Source organism: Taurulus bubalis (genome assembly GCF_910589615.1).
Source record: "Taurulus bubalis genome assembly, chromosome: 11".
Lineage (NCBI taxonomy): Eukaryota > Metazoa > Chordata > Actinopteri > Perciformes > Cottidae > Taurulus > Taurulus bubalis.
This window is the reverse complement of record NC_136599.1, coordinates 6,786,614-6,806,128: the sequence shown is the minus strand read 5'-3', so window position 1 is coordinate 6,806,128 and position 19,515 is coordinate 6,786,614. Positions and strand designations below refer to the sequence as shown.

Genomic DNA, 19,515 nt, shown 5'->3' with positions numbered 1-19,515 from the left:
TACAAAAAAAGTGACGTATAATTTCTAGAAATAATACATTCTCATTACGCCAAATCATTAGTGATGTTTAATTGAACGGCACCATTTTACCGTAAATATATAAATTAGAAGTCTAGATTTAGATTTGTAAGATGTATGATATTTAAACTGAGCATTCCCTCTTGTTCTTTGAGTTCTGGCGATGTTCGTCTGTCGAGCTCTTTGGCCACAGGAAGTTTGGCAAAACAGAAAGGCGACTCCCAGTGAGCTCACACTCACTCCCTCGCCAAAATAAAAGACTTTCCCAGCTCAAAATAAGTAGAAGTCATTGTAAACACTGCAATAAAAATAACTTTATTAAAGGAAACGTGAATGGTACAGTGTGCAATGATGTTAAAGCTCTTTTTTTAAGACATTCAATCATATTGTTACAGCCTTGTAGTCCTTTTAAATAAAGGCACTTTTTTTCCAAATATTGATTTATTGCTGACCTCAAAATCAAAGTCATGTGAATGGATTTTATCCATGAGGCTACTATGAAGCTAGTAATTACAAACAGTATATTTGTTGCATCAGAAGAACACTTTTAGCTATGAAGAATTAAAATGCATGAAAATTCAGGAGCACTTTGTGTTTCAAAATATTTGCATCAGTTTCATGGAACCCAAATGTCCCGCGCTGGACAGCTGCAGGTATTAAAGCTGTTCTTTGAGCAGAAGGCAAAACACAAATGAAAGAAGAACAGAATAATTGTCACAGAGGAAATAAGAACAGTAGCTGCTTAAATTTTTTTACAAGGCTAGATGAAATATTTCATTACTTTTTACAGCCCAGTGTCTGCCTACTGCAAGCTCAATAAGAATTACACTTCAAAATAAAATGACTACTTCATCTTGTCAGACTACCCGAGAAAGGATGCACATCATCTGGGAATCTTAAATAAGAAAATTAAAGACAGGATCTGAGGAAAAACTAAGGCTGTACATGGCTTCCTCTAACAGTAAAACTAAAAAGATAGTAGCTTCAACAATCAACATGTTCTACATCTAATACAGCATAATATGACTGGAGACTACATGTGGAGTGTACAGGGAACTAGTGGACGGGTTTTTAGAGTTTCTACTTCCTACAGATCTCTACATTCGTATATATCCGAGCTGGATCGCAGCCTTGATATGAAGGCTTTTGTGCAAAGGCATTGAGTTCATGTATGTACGCTAAACCCACTCACTAACACACATAAACTATCCAACAACAAACAAAGAGATAACTCATATATACTTCTTCCACAGAGACAGTGCTTAAGAATGTAATGGTGGGCATTTTACTGCTGGTCCTGGAACTGGTGACACATCCATGTGGAGGAAAGCCTGGGATAAAAGGCAAAACAGAGAGGTGAGATATTTGAGGTGGAGATCACAGATGTTCCACATGATAAACCAGAGGAAGAGGCTGGAAATACCTCTTTCTGTGGCTCTTTAACTCCGAACACGGTCGGCTGTGTCTGCTGCGCCGAAACCGTTCACAGAGTCCTGCAGGGAAAAGAGGAAAGGGGAGACGGCGTTAAGAAAAACACCGACCAAGAGATGGCGGAGGCGTTTGTTTGGACTGGCAGCAACTGAACTTGAGCTAATAGTCAAATCTGAAGTCGCCAGCCGGAGTGAAACGCTCCCTTTCTGCCCCTTTTTAGTTTGTTTTTGAGCTACAGAACATTTAAGAGAGGTCACTTTATGAGGCCACAAGGACACAAATCACGTCTAAGACGCGTGTGAAGGCCACTTTGTTTATAGTGGAAAACATGACACTACATTTCTGGGATTGTATTGGGCCCTGATGTCTGGAATAACACATACAACCAAATACAAACAAAGATAATAATAGTTATTTAATAGAACTAAACATAAAGCTTTATACTTCACCTCTAATCTGTTGATAACATAAATCTAAACTAAAATGTATTTGATTTCTTAATCTTTTCCTTGCTGCTATTTCTAAGCTCCACAGTCGTCAGACATTTTCCTATTTTATTTACTTTTTCCTCCACTTCCAACATGTTTAAAATGATGAAATATATCCAGTGATACTCACTACACTGACCTCGCTTTGTAGCATCTCTGCCCCCTCGGACGCCTCGGAGAACTGCATGCTGGGTAAAGTAGGAGCCTGGGACATGCGAGCGTGCGGAGGGTTGCCCACGCTGTAAAGGCGAGGCCGTTTGATCTGGTCTTGGCTGGACAGCGGCGTGAAGCTGTTCCGTCGGATGAACGGCGGCGGCACCGTGTTCTGGTCAGGGAAGAGGAGACAAGGTGGGGCTGGTTAACACGTGCTTTTGTGTTGTACTAATTAAACTCTCCTGCTGAAGGGCTGAAGCCACTGTGTCCTGTGTAAAGAGAGCCAGGAAAGACAAAAACAACCACGGAGACAAACAGCCTTAAAGACTACTGTTATTTTGGTCTCAGCAGACCCGTTTAACAAGAGCTTTCTCAGTAAATGTGTTTATGTGTGAACACCCACTCTGTCTGGGACTCTTGCTTTCAACAACCAACACTCATCAGAACAAAACTCTACAACCAAATAAACACAGATTCATTTTTTCACTAATAAACATCAAGTTCACTGTTGGGGGACGGAGATTGGAAAGTCCAGAGGCCAGATGTATAAAAGAAGTATACAGCATGAAGTACGCCTTCTTCCCACACATAAACTGGTATTTTTAAAAACACATCTTGTGATGAAAATGTGCACATCTCACAAATACTTTAGTCGACGCTAACGGATGTTTCTAGAGAGAGCCGAGGGGGATTTGAGAAGGATATGGATTCCAAAATTAGCTGAAATTGCTCACGGCTAGTTTTTTCCGCAGTCTACACAGCACTCTGGAAAACATGAATGCAAAAGCTTACTTTTTAAATATGTCTATGTTATTATTCATTTAATTTACATTGGAGGCATTTTATTTCCCTTTTAATTTATTGCATTTTCATTTCATCCTCTTGTCTACTGTGAGGACACTAGCTTTGGCACTGACCATGAAGGGCAACGTCCCAGGTTCGAGTCCAGTGGGGACCTTTGTTGCAAAACACATTTTAAAATGTTTAATTCATTGTGAGGCACAATAATCTTTCTATACGAGCCTGGCTCTGCTGTCTGAAGCTCACAAAATCTGCTTTTGAAAAAAGATTTACGAAACGCGTCCTTAATATATCTGATGGAAAAACAACGAGTATGCATGTTTCTCTCAATCGTGAACCTGCCCACAGCTTTATGCATCTGTCACCAGGACTTTTGAGGAAATGACTGGATATATGGCTCCAGGAAGTTGTGTAATTTTCTTTTTGAACTAAATACAGCCGTGGTCAGTTTGCCAAGTCATCGCCGCAGGGGGTGACCGGTTCCACCGGCTGACACGCAATAGAAACGTGCACTGCACAGTGTGTTTATGGCAGGATTAATAATAAAAAAGGTCACAAGCTTACTAATGGTCTGTCCCTGTGAGTGTTGACAGCCTCAACCTTCAGGTCAAACATGTCCACTTTGCAACCTGGAGGAGGGAGACAGGAGAAACACAGTCACGACCCAACGGAGGAGGTTTAGTTGACTTGTGAACAGTGACGTGACTTACCATAAGCAACAGGGGTGAGTTTTAGGACAGTGTGCAGGGGACACTTCAGGTAGGGGAGATCATCTGTAGCATAACAAAAAAGAGAAGAGAGTCAGTCGGTTTTTCTGTGTTTCCCCCTCGTGGTTGGGGCGGTGCATGAAGCCGTGTTACCACTGCAGCGCTACATGTCCCGTACGGGGGTGCAGAGGGATGAGATGCCAGTCACAGCTGCACCCACACCGGCTGGTCATCAGATTGCGGTTCGGGGCTGCAGCCACTTCCTCTGCTGACTGACGAAACCCACGTCTAATTATGGATTTGATATTGAGCAGCATTTTCCACTCTACCCACCCAGTTATTATTCTGGTTTGTTATTTACACACATTTTTACATCTGCTTTATTTAATGCAACAATGCGACTCAAACGCCAGAGTCCACTATCAAGAACTCTCTTGACCGCAAAACCTGTAACTTTACTGGTTGTGTTTTAAACAAAACAAAAAATAGATGTTAGTGTTTATGATCCAGTCTGAATTTCTGTCATCGTGGAAGGCGACAGCATTCGCTGCGTTGTTAGCTTGAGGAATAATCCTCATTCGGTGGGAGCCTCCTCCCTCTTTTATACAATGGATCAAGGACATCTTGATGTGTCTTCAAGTTCACAAACTGAGATTCTCTTTAAGTGGATCACTTGAAAAGCAGAACAAAACCTGATATCCCTTTGGGGAATATGTGGAGAATCTGTCCTTTCCAGCACTCACACACTTTTTTATTTTGAGTGCCAATAGTATGTATATTTTTCTTGTTTTATGTTTTACGTATTTCACATTTGCATATGGATACCATTTGTTATATTTCAATTTAATTTATTTGCGACTTGATCCTTGATGTACACTCCTTTACCTATATATTAACGATATAAAGCAGGGGTCTCAAACTCAATTTGGCTTGGGGCCACCGCTGGTATTGTGATCTCATCGGAGGGCCACACAGAAAGCGCAATTTTTTTTTTTACATTCATAACATATTTTCGTCATAAAAAAGGCAACCAGCAGTTTCTATACATTTTTATAATAGTTTTTAACAGTGCAAATATATATATATTTTTTAAATAACTTATTGAAACTGCACCGAACCAACAAATGCATTACATTTGTACTTTATTCTATTTCTTGCCAGACACCTGGCAGCGCTTCTGCTCACAGCTGAGCCACATTGACCCTGATCCAGGTCACATTAGAAACCCTGATCCAGGTCACAGTAGAAACCCTGATCCAGGTCACAGTAGAAACCCTGATCCAGGTCACAGTGAAATCCTGATCCAGGTTCACGATGGGCATCACTACGCCTGGACCTGTACTTGCATTTATTAAAGTTCATAGTGGAGAACGGTTTCTCACAGATATGTGCTTCCAAAAAGGTACATTACCCGACTGATCACTTTTGTCAGCTCAGGGAAGGATGGAGGCAATTCTCTCAGAAATGGTCCATCATGTCTGGTTTTCCTTGTGCCTATGAATTTAGCTTTTAGATCTCTGCTGCAAGTCAATAAGTTCCATTTGCAACAGACTCGGGACTGAGAAATGACAGTTTTTGTTTTCAGACAAAATATTTACTATATATATTTGAGTCAAAATATGTTCTACAGAAAAACAAACTATTTACAATGTTTACACAATGTGCATGTTTCAGTTTCGTTTTTTTCAAGAACAGTTTTCAGAACAAGAACAACATATGTACTCTGTATCTATGTGTGTACTATGTACTCTTTATATATGTGTGTGTGTACTGTGTACTCTTTACCAGCGCATGGTCGTGTGTCTAGCGCAGAGTAAAACTGAATAGCTGAGCGGCGCAGAGCTGCCATCTCTCTGTGGCCAGTGTTGATTTTTTTAGTACACTGCAAGTTTTTTTTTCTCTCAGGTGGTAGTGTGTTGTCTGTCTGAATAAAAACCAGTGTACCTTTGCAGCGTATGTGGGTGGGTAGGCCCTCAGGGATTTCCTGAGTGTTCATTGGGTAGTTTTCACACGCGTTTTTTTTGTGTGTTTCTTTTCTTTGACATTTTTTGTGTTTTTACTTTTAGTACTGTTTAATTGGGGGGGGGGGGGAATAAACACAAAAACATCTGCAAAATGGGTAGTCATAATTTCTGAGAGAGCGTCACACAGTCTTTTGACACAGTTTTGTTTCAGGTTATGATTCAGTGCCTGATGAATATCATTGTCTTTAAAATGAATCATCTCCACACAACTTTAAGCAAGAGTGAATATAATACGCCGTCCATAAAATAGTCATGTGTAGCTGATGATATTGCTCAGGACACAACCGTAAGTCCAAAGTTTTATTAACCTACAAACATGATTATTTGTGGTCTGTAATTATCTGGTGGTAACAATTGTTTGTTTGAGTCATATTTGCATGAACTGCATTTGAACGGTCCTGACTTTGGCGCCCTCTTGTGGTGACATCAAAACATACACTGTGACAGACAGTATAATAACTCATTATTTTCTTACTCTCCTCTGTCTAATTTGGCTAAAACATTTACAGCCACGATCTATTCCTTGTAACAACACACAGGTAAGTCACTGTTAGAGATCTAATCCTAGAGGGTCCATGTTACCTGCACTCTTGTCCAGGAAATAGGCGAGCAAACAGCGCATGACGGCCTGGTGACAGATGACCAGCACGTTGCCCTGCCGCTCCAGCTCCATGATGACTGGCTCCAGCCGCTGGACCAGGTCCTGGTAGGACTAGAGCCAAAAGGGACATCAAATCTAATTTGTGTTTGTTCTGTTTTTATTGAAGATCATTTTTCCGTTCATTATTAAACAAGATGTATCGCTTTGCGTTACGCCGACCAGTCAGTGTTACATCATAACAGTCACTTCCTACATTACATTCTCTCCTCAACTGTAGCTGACAACTATATTTTTCTAAAAACCAAAATCTTTTCAGATGGAGGTCCCTGAAGCAGAACCTCATCAATACCCCTGAGACCTGTATACACGGAGGCGTCCTTGACACGAAAAAGGTTGAGAACCACTAAAGGTTCCCCCTCCTCCAGGCAAGTTGCAGTTTACGTCCATGTCTGTCCAAGATGTCGTCATTTCATTATTTTATCCTATTCAGAAATGTGTGTGGAATTTGCCACAGTTAGTATATTAATTCTTGAGCTGTGGCCAAAAACGTGTTTTGTGAGGTCACGTGACCTTTGACCCGTAAAATTGAATGTGCAGGTGGAAGTTAGAGCTACATTTGCAGAAGTTCCTTAGTGGTTCTCAAATGGGGGTATTTGAGATTTAAATATATATTTAAAATGAGTATCCATTAAAAAAATATTTTTTAATTGTTATTTCATAAATATTCAATAAAATATAAGTTCATAAACTGAATTGTTTTCATGCTATAACAAATCAGACACTGATGGCACAGCACTGTGTATTCCACTTTTTTTTTTTTAAATTTTTTACCAACAATGTGTTGCACTGGTTAGTGGGCACTCGGCTGAAAAAATATTTCACAGGAAAAAGGTTGAGAACCACTGCACTAGAGAACGCATAAAAAACATAATGGGCAAGAGCATAACAGAGCTTATCTGTCACATTCAAGATAAATAAAGAGCCGGCGTTTACCTCTCCTCCCGGATAGCGGTAGTGGTACTTGTCCTGGCTCCTCATGGCGTACTCCTCTGGGTATGTTTCCTCAATAGTTTCATAGGACATTTCTTCGCACACTCCCTGAATTGAAAACACAAAGTAGGCGGATGAAGCACACGGCCTCCCAGTGAACGTCAGTCTCTTCAGGAACACATCAGAGGACATACGGCATCTATTTCATTCAGGATCTTCCACTGCTCGTAGGGAACTCCCAGCTCCTCCGCCGTCTGGATGGTGCGTCTCAGCTGGCTCGTCCAGACCTTCAGGTCGGACAGATGGTGCTCCTGAACAAAACCCTTCAGTTCTGCTGAAAACTGACAAGAGGACATTTGAAAGAGACGTTTATTGTGCGGAAGGGAAACTCAAACACAAACCAGAAGTTACACGGTGGAGCAGGATTTCATTACTCTTCATCTTACTGGTTTCATGCTGCACAAATAGTTTCCAATGTGTTGCTTGAACTTTGCTGATTTTATAACTTTCAAAAGCTTCTTAAGTTATTCTGGACATTATATTGAAGAACTAGCCTGACATTTTGGCACAAATGCTGATTATCTTGTTTGTTATTTGAGAAGATCGACGCCACTCTCATATCTGTCCTTTAAATATGAAGCTGCAGCCAGTTAGCTTGCCAGTTAACAGCCAGCTAATTAGTTAACACACTATGTTTCTTTTGTTTAGTACGTTAAAAAAAAGATACATAAAAAGATGCTGCTTCATATTTACAAAAGCACATATGAGAATGGGATCCTGATTAAGTGCAGTTCCAAAAAGGTCAAACACTTCGTTTAAGATTTTTGGAGATGCTGCTTTCTTTATCCAGCTTGCAAACGAAAGAGTGAGCTGCGCTGTCAGAGCCCGTCTCCCTCACCTGCCTCCCTCTCTCTGACAGCTCGGAGTCTCCCCCGATGCGTCGCTCCACATTGTGATGGCTCTCTCCGTGCCGACAGAGGTAGATGGAGTGGGAGTGCACGTGGATGTTCATGAGGTAGTACACTATTTTACTTTGGATGTAGTCCTGCACCTTGTTGACCAAGAAACGACGGCCGACATTGATGACCTGGATGAAGGAGAGGTTCCTGTGTGTCGGAGAGAAACGAGTCAAGCGAAGGGATATCTTGCACTTTTGGTGTAGTCTAAATATCCTGATTTTTAATCTATGAACAACATAGTATAACAATGACGAGGTTCAAGACTATCAACAAGTTTTCTTCTTCTCTACAAACAAAGATCAAGTATGTGGGCCTATTTTAAGTTTTAATACACATAGAATCAAAATATTATCAGTTAATTTAGTAGTTTTCCTGAACTTCATGAGCTAAATGTATGACAAATTATTAGTTCTTTAGGATTTATCGTATAAAAGCTCCTCAAATCAAAACCCATTAAATAATAAACAATAACCAACGAGATTATAGATTGGCTGCTGTTTCTGTAAAATAATCTACAAGGCCAACACAAGGAAATGATTGAGGACAGTTAACCCTAAAATACTTCTAGTGTTGAGAAGTATTGAACTAAGTCAAGGCAAAAACGAAAAGAAAAAAGACAAAGAACAAAATAACTTCTTACTTGTCGTGTTCATCCGGATCCAAAGGTTTGTAGGTGACTTTATAACATTCTATTCGCTTCAGAAAATCCTCCATGACACTTTCCCTGTCCCTCTCTGGGTAATCCGGGCTGGACACCTTCACATCCTTTGTGAGAGAGACATGAGTAGAGATTATTTACAAAGACATCCAACAAGGACAAAACTGTGCTTGTAACTTTAAAATACAAAATAAAAGAGCATTAAAGCATCATTTACCAGGATATTTGTCGCGATGACGTCGGGATCGTCACATATTGATTCAACGAAGAACACCTAACAGAAGGCGCTAATCGTTAGAAATTCAGAATTCATGAGGAAAATACAATCACCGTTAATGATTAAATCATGAATGCAACTCGGACCTTGTATGAATTATCCTGAGCAAAATTAAGGATGAGCTCCCTCCTCTCTCTGGTGGTGTTGGTGGCGTCAAAAACCTGACGGACGACACAAGATATTCAGAGCAAATCAATTAAAATTTCACCGCTCAGTGTTTTGAGTCCTTACAGCGATCTGGCCTCCCTCCTCGTTCAGATAGGCCTTGACATCCTCCAGCGCCACCAGAGCACACTGTCTGTTGAAACACAATCAGTATATTGATCAGGAACTTAGAATAAGCTTTTAAATGCATCTCAAACACATAATGTGCTGTAATAATGTGCTGCCCCATTAGTTAAACAAAACACTCTGCAGCCAAAAGACTCATTTGCATGACAAAGCAACCAGGTGTTTTTATTGGGCGTCGCAATCACGACCCTGCAACACGTGCGGAGGGACGACTGTGGGAAAGGAGTCGCTCTGCGACACCAGATGGAGCCAAAGCGAAGAGAAACCGTCTTACTCACTTTCTGATTTCCATTGCTTCTTTATTGTCATGTCTGAAGAAGTCGTAGGACTTGTACGCCTGCACCGCTTCTCTCCTATACACTCCAAGGTTAAAAACTGCAGAGGGAACCAAGAGAGGGAGAGAGTCAGGTAAAGACAGACACTGCAAGTCTGCATGTGGCAGTGAAAAGGATTAATGTCTGTGCTATGTCGAGGCGGCGGCTTTTATCTGGAACAAGTCTGCCGAACCAGTTCTCCTGCATTCCTCTTAGGTGAAAACGTCATCATAGAACTACAAACAGAGCCAGCTGAAAGGGGGCGGTGACACATTATAAATGAACAAAGCATTGCCTTAAGCATAACATATTCCTATATTTAGACAGGAAAGGTATCTTCTTTCTGGCCGAGACAGCAGGAGCTTCACGTAAAAACAAGGTGCAGGTTAGGACACAGACAATGCAAGAAAGCAGCACAAGAGAAACGGCAAAAGAGGAGAGGCTCAAATGCCATTCCTGCGATATCCACCTCAAGGACTAAGTAAAACAGCAACATATTTCCTTCAGAGTGGTTAAAGATCTTTTTAAAAAAAGGTATTGTCCAGGCTGGATAACCAGAGAATGTAATTCAATATCTTTGAATGGCATTCTAGTCCTTATAAAGGAACAATGCATCATGGTGCCACACCTGCACTTTCCCTTCAAAAAAACAACTTTTCACAGTGACTCTGGTATTTCACAGGGATCAAAATCCAATCTTAAGTGTTTTCTTTTTCTTGTTCTTATTGGTTGCGCTCCCTGTGTACTGATAAAACATTACAACATGCATAAAACTAAAACATGAATCGCTTCTGTACTGACCCTTCGTTGGCACTCCAATCCAGTTGAGGTAGCGCGTCAGCTTCTTGGACATGTAGGTTTTCCCTCTAGCGGGCAACCCGATCATCACTATCACAGTCGGAGAATTGGTCATGTAGGAGGCCCAAGCTGCACACATACACACACACACACACACACACACACACAGATATTCGTTATTAAGCATAAAGGGGTATTTTATGATCGACATCCACTTCTCAAGCTGTTAACTGTTCATGTATCACTTTAAACTTGCCCCTGAAATGTCTCGTTTATAACAATAATAGGGCCGGTATGCATATTGTATACACACACATGTGGAATGTACACTGACAGTAAGCAGAGGGAAGGTTGTGCAATAACCCAATGTCACCCCTGCCGTGTTCAACTACCTTCTTAGTTTAACATTTCCGGCATACAATTGTCATCTCTTGACAGCTGGTTAATGTGTCTCAAAGTCCGGTTGCTTAACAACCCAGTTTAGTAATCCAGTGTAACTTTGTTGACTGGGCCATGAAATGGAAAATACTTCTAACAGATTTTTTTTCTCTGTTTTCTTTCGGCGTCCACAACAGACCATCCTCAGCTCAGGGAGAACCAACCTTAAAAAGAAATATGTGGCGAGACAAGACTTGTACGGCCAGATGTCTACAAGTGAGGACTAAGTTTCTGTCTTCAACATATTTATATATATATATGGGAACGTTTCACTTCCCTGGTTAAAGATTCCTCAAAGTCCGAAGTTAAAAAGAAGCCAAGCTTAGCGACATTTTTACCAGCTGAGTCGGCTCGTTGCGTATTACTGTGCTTCAAAAAGGACCAGCATGTGATGCAGTATCTGCCTTTACAAATACACCCACACACTGTATACGTACTAATAACGACAAAAGGTGCGTCACAGTTGACATTAAACAATCAGTGCCGGCTGAGACCTTATCACCTCTCTTTACTCGTGGCCAACAGAGCAGGGAAATGTGATTAAAAGTTTACAATTTACAGCACGCTGAAAGGACATTATATTGAATAATGTAACAGTTACGCACAGGTGTCAAAAGTATTCACATTCATTACTCAAGTAGAAGTATAGATACTAGGGTTTAAAAATACTTCTGTAAAAGTTGAAGTATCAACTCAAGCTTTTTACTTAAGTAAAAGTGTAAAAGTACTGGTTTAAAAACTACTTATAAGTATAAAAGTAAAAGTAATTTAAGGGGAATATTTTTTTTTACCATTAAGGACAAACTCTTAAGCCTCTCAGGGGCCTATAGTGCACTACCCCACCTCCCCCAAAACAATAATTTTTATAAATGCCATAATGTTTTAAAATGTTAAGTTGAAAAATGTGGGATGCACTAGGCTACCCGTTTCAGCTGTATATATGCCCATTTAAAATGATCACATTTTATTACAATGCAAATACATTAAAGTACCATATGTGTACTGAGCATTAACATGCGTTTCATGGAGCGGAAGACACGATAACTAGTTGCCTTTAAGTATTGTAATAGTGCAAAATAGGCGGCGACTCCGACACAAACACTTAAAGCTGTGGTTCTCAAACTTTTTCTGTAAATAACATAATTGTGTGACTCTTCTGTGCTTTTATAAATAACAGAATAAAGACAATTGCAATCACTTTCAAGTAAATCAGATTGCCCCATCAGACAATGGTTTGTGTAAGTTCTATCTGTGCAAAAAATTACTCATATTTAGTTACTACTAAATAGCTCATTGTGGAAAACAATAAGCTTTTAATTTGTTTTGCCAAACAAAACAGAAAGAGTGCAGATATGTGATCCATCACGTTGTGTCAGTATTAGTGGCTGCAGTGACCTGCTTTCCTCGACACATATGTTATAAACGGGGTTGTAGATTTGATATGGCCTCTCTCAATTCATGCTCAATATTGAGCTTAGATCTGTTTTTTTTTATTTTGAGAAACGCAACAGCAAGAAAAGACGAGCTCACGGAGCTCACGGCGTCGCGTCAAATCGCGCATGCGCAAGCGTAACCCGTTAACGTCGTACCGTAACCATTTACCCGAAAGTACAGGCATTTGTCCATGTATTTATTAATGACTTAGTTTTATATCCGTGTACTTTGTACTTTAGTAATATGTGAAGCCAGCAGCTCATTGTTGGTAGAAGACACGAGCACCGTGGCTCGTTTCACCTGGAGCAGGAGAGCTGCTCCGGGTTCAGAGAGCCGCTCCGGTGCGAGGAGAACTCCGGTGCTCCTCACAGGAGAGCTGCTGTTGCATCTTCACCCTGGGAGCGTTTAAAACGCAGATATAGCGGTCTACTTTTCACACGACATATTTTTCGACGCTCTCTGTCCGCTGGTGTGTGTGCTCAGCGCTCACCTGTGTGCGCGCGCACGTACCTGTTGGCAACGGGGCGGAGAGGTTTTTTGTGCGTGTGTTTTTGAACGATGACAAGCCGGAGTGAAAACAAACCAAAATGAAATAGTAACGAGGCTATTTTTAAAATGTAGGGAGTAGAAAGTACAGATATTTGCGTGAAAATGTAAGGAGTAGAAGTAAAAAGTCGTCTGAAAAATAAATACTCCAGTAAAGTATAGATACCCAAAATTTCTACTTAAGTAAAGTAACGAAGTATTTGTACTTCGTTACTTGACACCTCTGCAGTTACGTGAGGTGCACAGTTGGGTAATTAATACAGAACAGGCCTCAGGTAGAAAAGCAGACCACTCACAGCACTTCTTCTCGTTGGCTCTGAGGTCCGTCCTTTTGGCCTCTGCTGAGCCGTCGGGAGCGGCTGCAGGTCTCTGCTGCCTGCCGGCCATGATCGGTCCGATCCGTTTCCTGCTGTCCGGTCTCGGCGAGCTCTGGTCGATGTTAAGATGAGGTCAGCATCTCTCTGTTGAGGACAGAGTATCATATCAGTATCACGTCAAAAATTGAGTCGTCTGCCTGACGACACAATCAATGCCAACTGACGTTCGGATCCAGTGTAAGGTGATAAAACCGGCACATGTGAAAGGATGCTGAAGAGAAACTCACCAGCGCTTCAATCTATTATTAAATGAGTTGATCTATACACAAGTGTGACACTCTAGCATTGTCTTATGTCAAATAAATTGCTGTTGACTGCTTTGCAAAGATGAGAAACTGCTTTCTCTCTGTATTAAGGGCCGCAAACCAATTGATATAATTTTCATTAATGAGTTATTTTTGTAAAACTATCGGATCCCACATTTTTTTTTGCAGGATTACAGCAACAAGAGACCCATAATAATATAGTAATTTAAATATAAGTAAACAGTAAAACAGCAATACCAACTGTAAAATAATCCACAATAGCAGTATTATATATACAGAAAGAGTAAAAAGTATGTTCAAATGTTTTGTTTTGTCAGAAACAACCAGCCAAATATTCAGTTTAACATCATAGAAGACTCAGAAATCCAGCAAATATCCACAATGGAGAAGTGAGTTATTGACATTATTGATAATCTAGAAAGAAAAGGAGTCGTTTGGCATTGCATTTATTTAATGAGTTTACTCTGATAGTTGTAACTCCTACACTCCTTACCCTGATACTATCAGAAGTGTGTGTCCACAGTATTGTGTGTAGTTTGGTAGCTAAAGTTGTGCGTGACATCCTGCCTCATACAGTAGAGCTGCCTCACTGTACCTGACGTTCACTCCACGTCAAGTTCATCACTTCTGCTTTCACCTACGTGTTGTTGAAACAGACTCAAACAGAAACGTTGCAGCGAAACGGGGACGAAGCCTGTGAATGTTTAAACTTACCACACACGAGCTGCGGCGTAATATTTGCTTATCGTCCTCGTTGCAATGCTGCCATCAGTTCCACCTTCACCGGACGAGTCCTTCTTCTTCATCTCGGATGTTTTAGGCTCCTCCTCCCCGGCGTCTACCGGAAGTTCCCCGATGTCATCCACGCTGTCATCCGAGCCGCTTCCGGTTGGGCTTTCCAAAATAAAATAAACCAAAAGACAGATCCCCTTGAATATTTTGGAAATTTGGAATAACACAAATACATCTAGCATCTGAAATTTATTATATAGTGAATTGAGAAATGTTTAAACACATTATAATCTGTGGCTGAAGAAGCATTGATCACTTTTTAAAAACGTAATTTCAACCGGCATACACATACAGGTATACAGGTACATCCATTAATTGACTTTTAACCCATCCCATTGTAGGAGCAGTGGGTTGTGGCTTCAGTGCCTCGATCAAGGACACTTGGAAGACAGGAGGAGCTTGGGATCGAACCACCGACCCACTTTATCCGCTGAGCTATAACTCAAGTACTTAGTAATAGCACCGTATAGAATGACTCCATTAAAAGTTAATGTTAAGTGGTTAGCATTGCAGCAAAAGCATCACAAGTTAACATAGTCTACACAAAGTAGCACCATTCAGAGTGTTATTATTAATAATAATATAATATGTTTGGATTATTATTTCTGATGCATTAACGCGAAAGCATCAATTAACCATTATCATTATACATAATGTACACTGTTGCTGATCAAATGTTTTACATGTAGAATCATAATCTATAAAGTGACTACAGCTGTCAGGTGGTGGAGTAAATAATATTAAATAACGGAGTGAAGTGGCAGTTCAAAGTAGCATAACATGCACCTCAGAATACTGAAGCGTACGAATAGTACTTGACTAAATGTACTTATAGTTTGCCACTATTTATAATACACAATGTACATGACTTGTAAATGTGAAATGCTTTATAACACACTGTTCATGTCTTTAGTCATTGATCATTAAGCATTATTACAGCTCTGTCAAACTGTGTTAACAAGTCATAAACTGAGGATGCTTTAGGACGACTTACATGTGTTGACAAATACAAAACAACTCATAAACTGTATTCTAAGTGTTTACATACCTAACTGCAAAATAATTAGTAATGAATAACTTAACATTGCTCTAATTGTATTCTTCTCGATATGTTTAGATGTTTACAGTAGTATTTGTGGGGGAAACCTCACAACCCATTTTATTGGATATTTATCTAAAAAGCTACAGAAAAAATTGCATTGTTCAGTTATAATGTTGTGACACAAAAGGTCCCATCACAGATTTAGACCCTTTGGAAACTCCCAAAAACTGTGATAACGTTGTTGGAAACAACTACATTTAAGTCTATAATGTTTTATTATGTGAGTCCTTGAAGATGATTAATCAGATTTCACCACATTTTATACACATTTTATTTTTAAATGCAGTCCTTTTTTGGTCATCTTCAGCTGACTTGATGCACCTGCTCCAGAGTCTTTACGGCTCATTCATCATTACAGCCTGCAGGAGGCGCTGTGGTCAGCAGCAGAGCCTCTGAATCATCACCAGGAGGTAATCCTCAAGGTGAGATGAGTGGACGGGCAGAGGGCGTGAGCCAGGATGCAATCCAGGTGGAGGTGAGGCTTAAGCACTGTCTGTATGACAGCAGTTCTTATGTGCTTATTTATTCACGTCAGAGTAAGAAAGACTTTTTGTTTATGGACCTTGTCTGTGCACGGGAGCCAGTGTTTCTAACTCTTTTCCAATGAAAGTTACCAGCAACTAGATGCAAGAGGTGTTCAAACAAGAAACTGAGACTAGTTTACACTGGTCGGGCTGTCAGCACCGTTAGCTTTGAGCCGCTAGCGGTCGACATGTTGAGAGCTGTTGAGAGGCAATCAAAATAATGTGTATGGCCACTTACTAAAGTGGTGCAAATGAAAGTGTTTTGTTGACCCTTGTTTTATTTTAAGTTATAAAACAATGACAACAGCTGAGCACGGCTTTCTGGACACTATTGTGCTTCAGATCCAAGAACAACAATTAATAGAATTGAGGTAATTTGTTTAAACATATATAAGAGGAAAAAACGTAAAATTAAGTGGCATTCTTCTTTAATTGTACAGATTATTTCATACAGAAAATATGCCACATAACTCATTGCAATCACAATTCTTTATTCTCTTAAAAGAAACTAGCCTCACAGTGTCTAACTAATACACCTTAACATTAAACAACCCTTCGCCTGTAAGATATGTGCTTGTTTTGTAAAATAATGTTCGTCAGTACAAGATAATCTGGATCTAGTTTTTGCTCATTTTCCTAGCTGGATCTCTGCGAGGACAGATGCCGAGAGAGAGAGAGAGAGAGAGAGAGAGAGAGAGAGAGAGAGAGAGAGAGAGAGAGAGAGAGAGAGAGAGAGAGAGAGAGAGAGAGAGAGAGAGAGAGAGCACTGAAAGTCAGAATGGGTTTATAATTCTCAGCGTGTTTCTGTCCATCAAGCAAACACAATTTACCTCAAATATATTTCTAGATAAATTCTAGAAGAATCCAGTAACCAGAGAATATTGCCTCGTCCACATTGAATAGCACATCCACATAATCTGCGTCAAGAGTTGCAACTTCTGGTCATCCTTTGTCCATTTTTGTAGCCCTTTGAAACTCAGGAAGTACTGGTAAACAAACTGTCTGAAGATCCCTGATCAGGTCATTCTCTCTTAAAAGTTCAGTGTGTGGGCAAATAAAGGGATCCGGCTCTCGAATGATATGAAAACGGAGAGGACTTTCCCCCGTTTGTCAGCCACAGAAATCATTTCCTACGTACAGTACATACCCTGAATGTCTTACACAGATTGAATAGCAAGACCAATTTAAAGGAGTGCTGAAAAATTCATTAGCAAGGATCTTTGTATATTTCTATATGCAAGAAGGCCATGCTTTTAGAGATTATACAGCAACAATAAAATGTCTAACCTAATGCTTATGATGCATTGATGTGTAATATTAACCCAGCAGCTAATATTAACATTGTATTATGGATGGGTGCTTAAAAAAAAAAAGAGAAAGAAAACAGCAAGAATGATGACCAGGACATGTAGCAAAGGGATGTTTAATGGTTTCTTTGGACAATGAAATGCACATGTCCATTGTTGATGTAATACAAACAAGAGAATAAGAAAATCAACAACTTGGTGTTGTGTCAGCATTCCCAGTTCAACGTCATTTCTTGTGTGTTAACTAAAAGATTCAAAATGGAGCGGGAACAAGATGTCTGGAGTGTCACACAGGGACTGACCAGTAGGGGGAGAGCCAGCTCTTAAATAAAAAAACAACAACTAGTGAGTCACAACTTACACTTGTGCATGAGCATGCGATGCCCAGTTCCTCTCATGAACCCTTTGGCACTTGTTTCCATTTGAGAAAACCCGAAACATGGAATATATTCCAGTCCTATACTCAAAAAGTTATGAGTTGAGACAGAAGACAAGGCAAAGCGTATGTGGAGTGAAGCCGATGCGAACGCAAAACAAACTTGGCTGGAGAATGCACATACAGACGAGTAAAAATTCACAAGCAGATTCAATTAAAAAAATAATAATAATAATTACTTTAAATATAAGCTTTATCAAATGACGCTGAAATGTTGATGATCATTGCCGACATGGCACAATACGAAGCCCCACGCAGCACCGTTACTTATTATAATTACAGCAATCAAGACATGTTTAGGTCGACCTCGTTTCGAATGAAGGTCACAAAACGTGTCAAATGACATTCAAATTTAAATTAAAATGTACCACAGTTCATTCTCAACAAACAGGGGTGGGAGTTCAAGCTGCTGGAAAGGTCAGCGAGACTTTAGCAGCCTTATTACGCCTGCACTTCACTGCACTAAACATGATTTTCCTTACTGAAGAGCACCGAGTAGGTCTGGATTTATAAGATTTGTCGAAGGCTCTGAAGCAGTCGGCCAGTTAATTTGTGGTTATTTTAATAAATAATCCCTCCATAGTGGTTTTTACTGTTGAGTCTGTGTTCAACCTGAGATTTAAAATCATTTCAAGGGCGGTCAGTCAATAAAAGAAATAAACATTCATTCTTCATCATCATCATCATCATCATATACTAAGAAAGTCCTATTGGAAATGTTGAATTAAATAATTTAAGACTGGGTACCTACTGCTCTGCTCGCTCTAATGCGATTTTATTATTGCTATGCTAATCCATTTCCTTTCAAGTGGCACGTAAACCCCCACCCTATCACACGCAGTCTGGTTGATTGGGAATGCCATTTCAAGTGGTGAATGTCTTGGTCCCACCCCCTACATCGCTTCGAGGATGCAGTGAAAGTCAGAATGATCAGGCAAACGAAGGTGAGCGAACTTGATCTGAGGTGAATGGAAAGTGCAGTGATCAAGTCGACATGAGCTGTAAATGCGATACAACTTCATACATTCCTCTGTAGCTCACTGGCAGGGCAGTCAATCCTCACGTCCCGTCACAAAGAAACAACTGTAAGACTTTAAACAATGGGTATCCACAGACACAGACCGTGTAGTGTGCGCTCGTGAAAAGGAGAGGAAGAGAAAAGAGGTGGAGTGAATGATTGCATCAAGTGCTAATATATCATGACAGTACATGTACTCGATCTATAAAAAACTACCTTGGTACTGAACACTGACCTCTTTCTAACAAATAATCTGGTATACAACATTTACAAAATGAACGTCGCAATAGTGTGATATTTATAATATATATGCTACTGCCTTCCTCTGGTTCTCTGCATTTTAACCCTCCGAGTACATGAACACCATCTTAAGAGTTTGTACGCGGTTATAGCGCGCACACACCACACTCGACGAAGTGGCAGCCTAATACAAATAGAGAACAGGAAGACTCTGTGGACAGCGAGTACACCTGCATGTGTGTCCTGAGTGTGTGTGTGGATGGTAGCTCAGCTTGTAAACCAGGCAGCCACAACTTGCCGGTAGAATCAGCAGTGAGGGGAGTTTTTAAGAGAGTAAACTTCTGGGATACCAAGATTCTTCAGCTCACAAGGTACAGGATGTCCTTATCCAAGATACTTGCACATTTTAAGACAGTCCTGATATACTTTAGGAGATAATAATTATTATAATGTCAATAATAACAATAGTATTAAACAAATGTCAAGGATATTTCCGTGATGCTCTGCATTATTCTGGGTAGTTTC

General features: G+C 40.2%; 1 protein-coding gene across 1 annotated transcript; it reads right to left on the bottom strand.

The window, feature by feature from the left end:
* Positions 1–310: 310 nt before the first annotated feature.
* LOC306743472 (6-phosphofructo-2-kinase/fructose-2,6-bisphosphatase 2-like) lies at positions 311–13,361 on the bottom strand. Its single transcript, XM_079225985.1, has 16 exons — positions 13,225–13,361; positions 10,514–10,639; positions 9,677–9,773; positions 9,339–9,405; positions 9,194–9,268; positions 9,048–9,104; positions 8,813–8,937; positions 8,112–8,319; positions 7,408–7,554; positions 7,217–7,321; positions 6,205–6,334; positions 3,602–3,664; positions 3,456–3,520; positions 2,077–2,262; positions 1,442–1,511; positions 311–1,349 (listed from the first exon to the last, which is right to left on the bottom strand). The coding sequence occupies exons 1-15, from the start codon at positions 13,313–13,315 to the stop codon at positions 1,458–1,460; spliced, it is 1,596 nt and encodes a 531-aa protein (XP_079082111.1). The 5' UTR covers positions 13,316–13,361; the 3' UTR covers positions 311–1,349; positions 1,442–1,457.
* Positions 13,362–19,515: the final 6,154 nt, after the last annotated feature.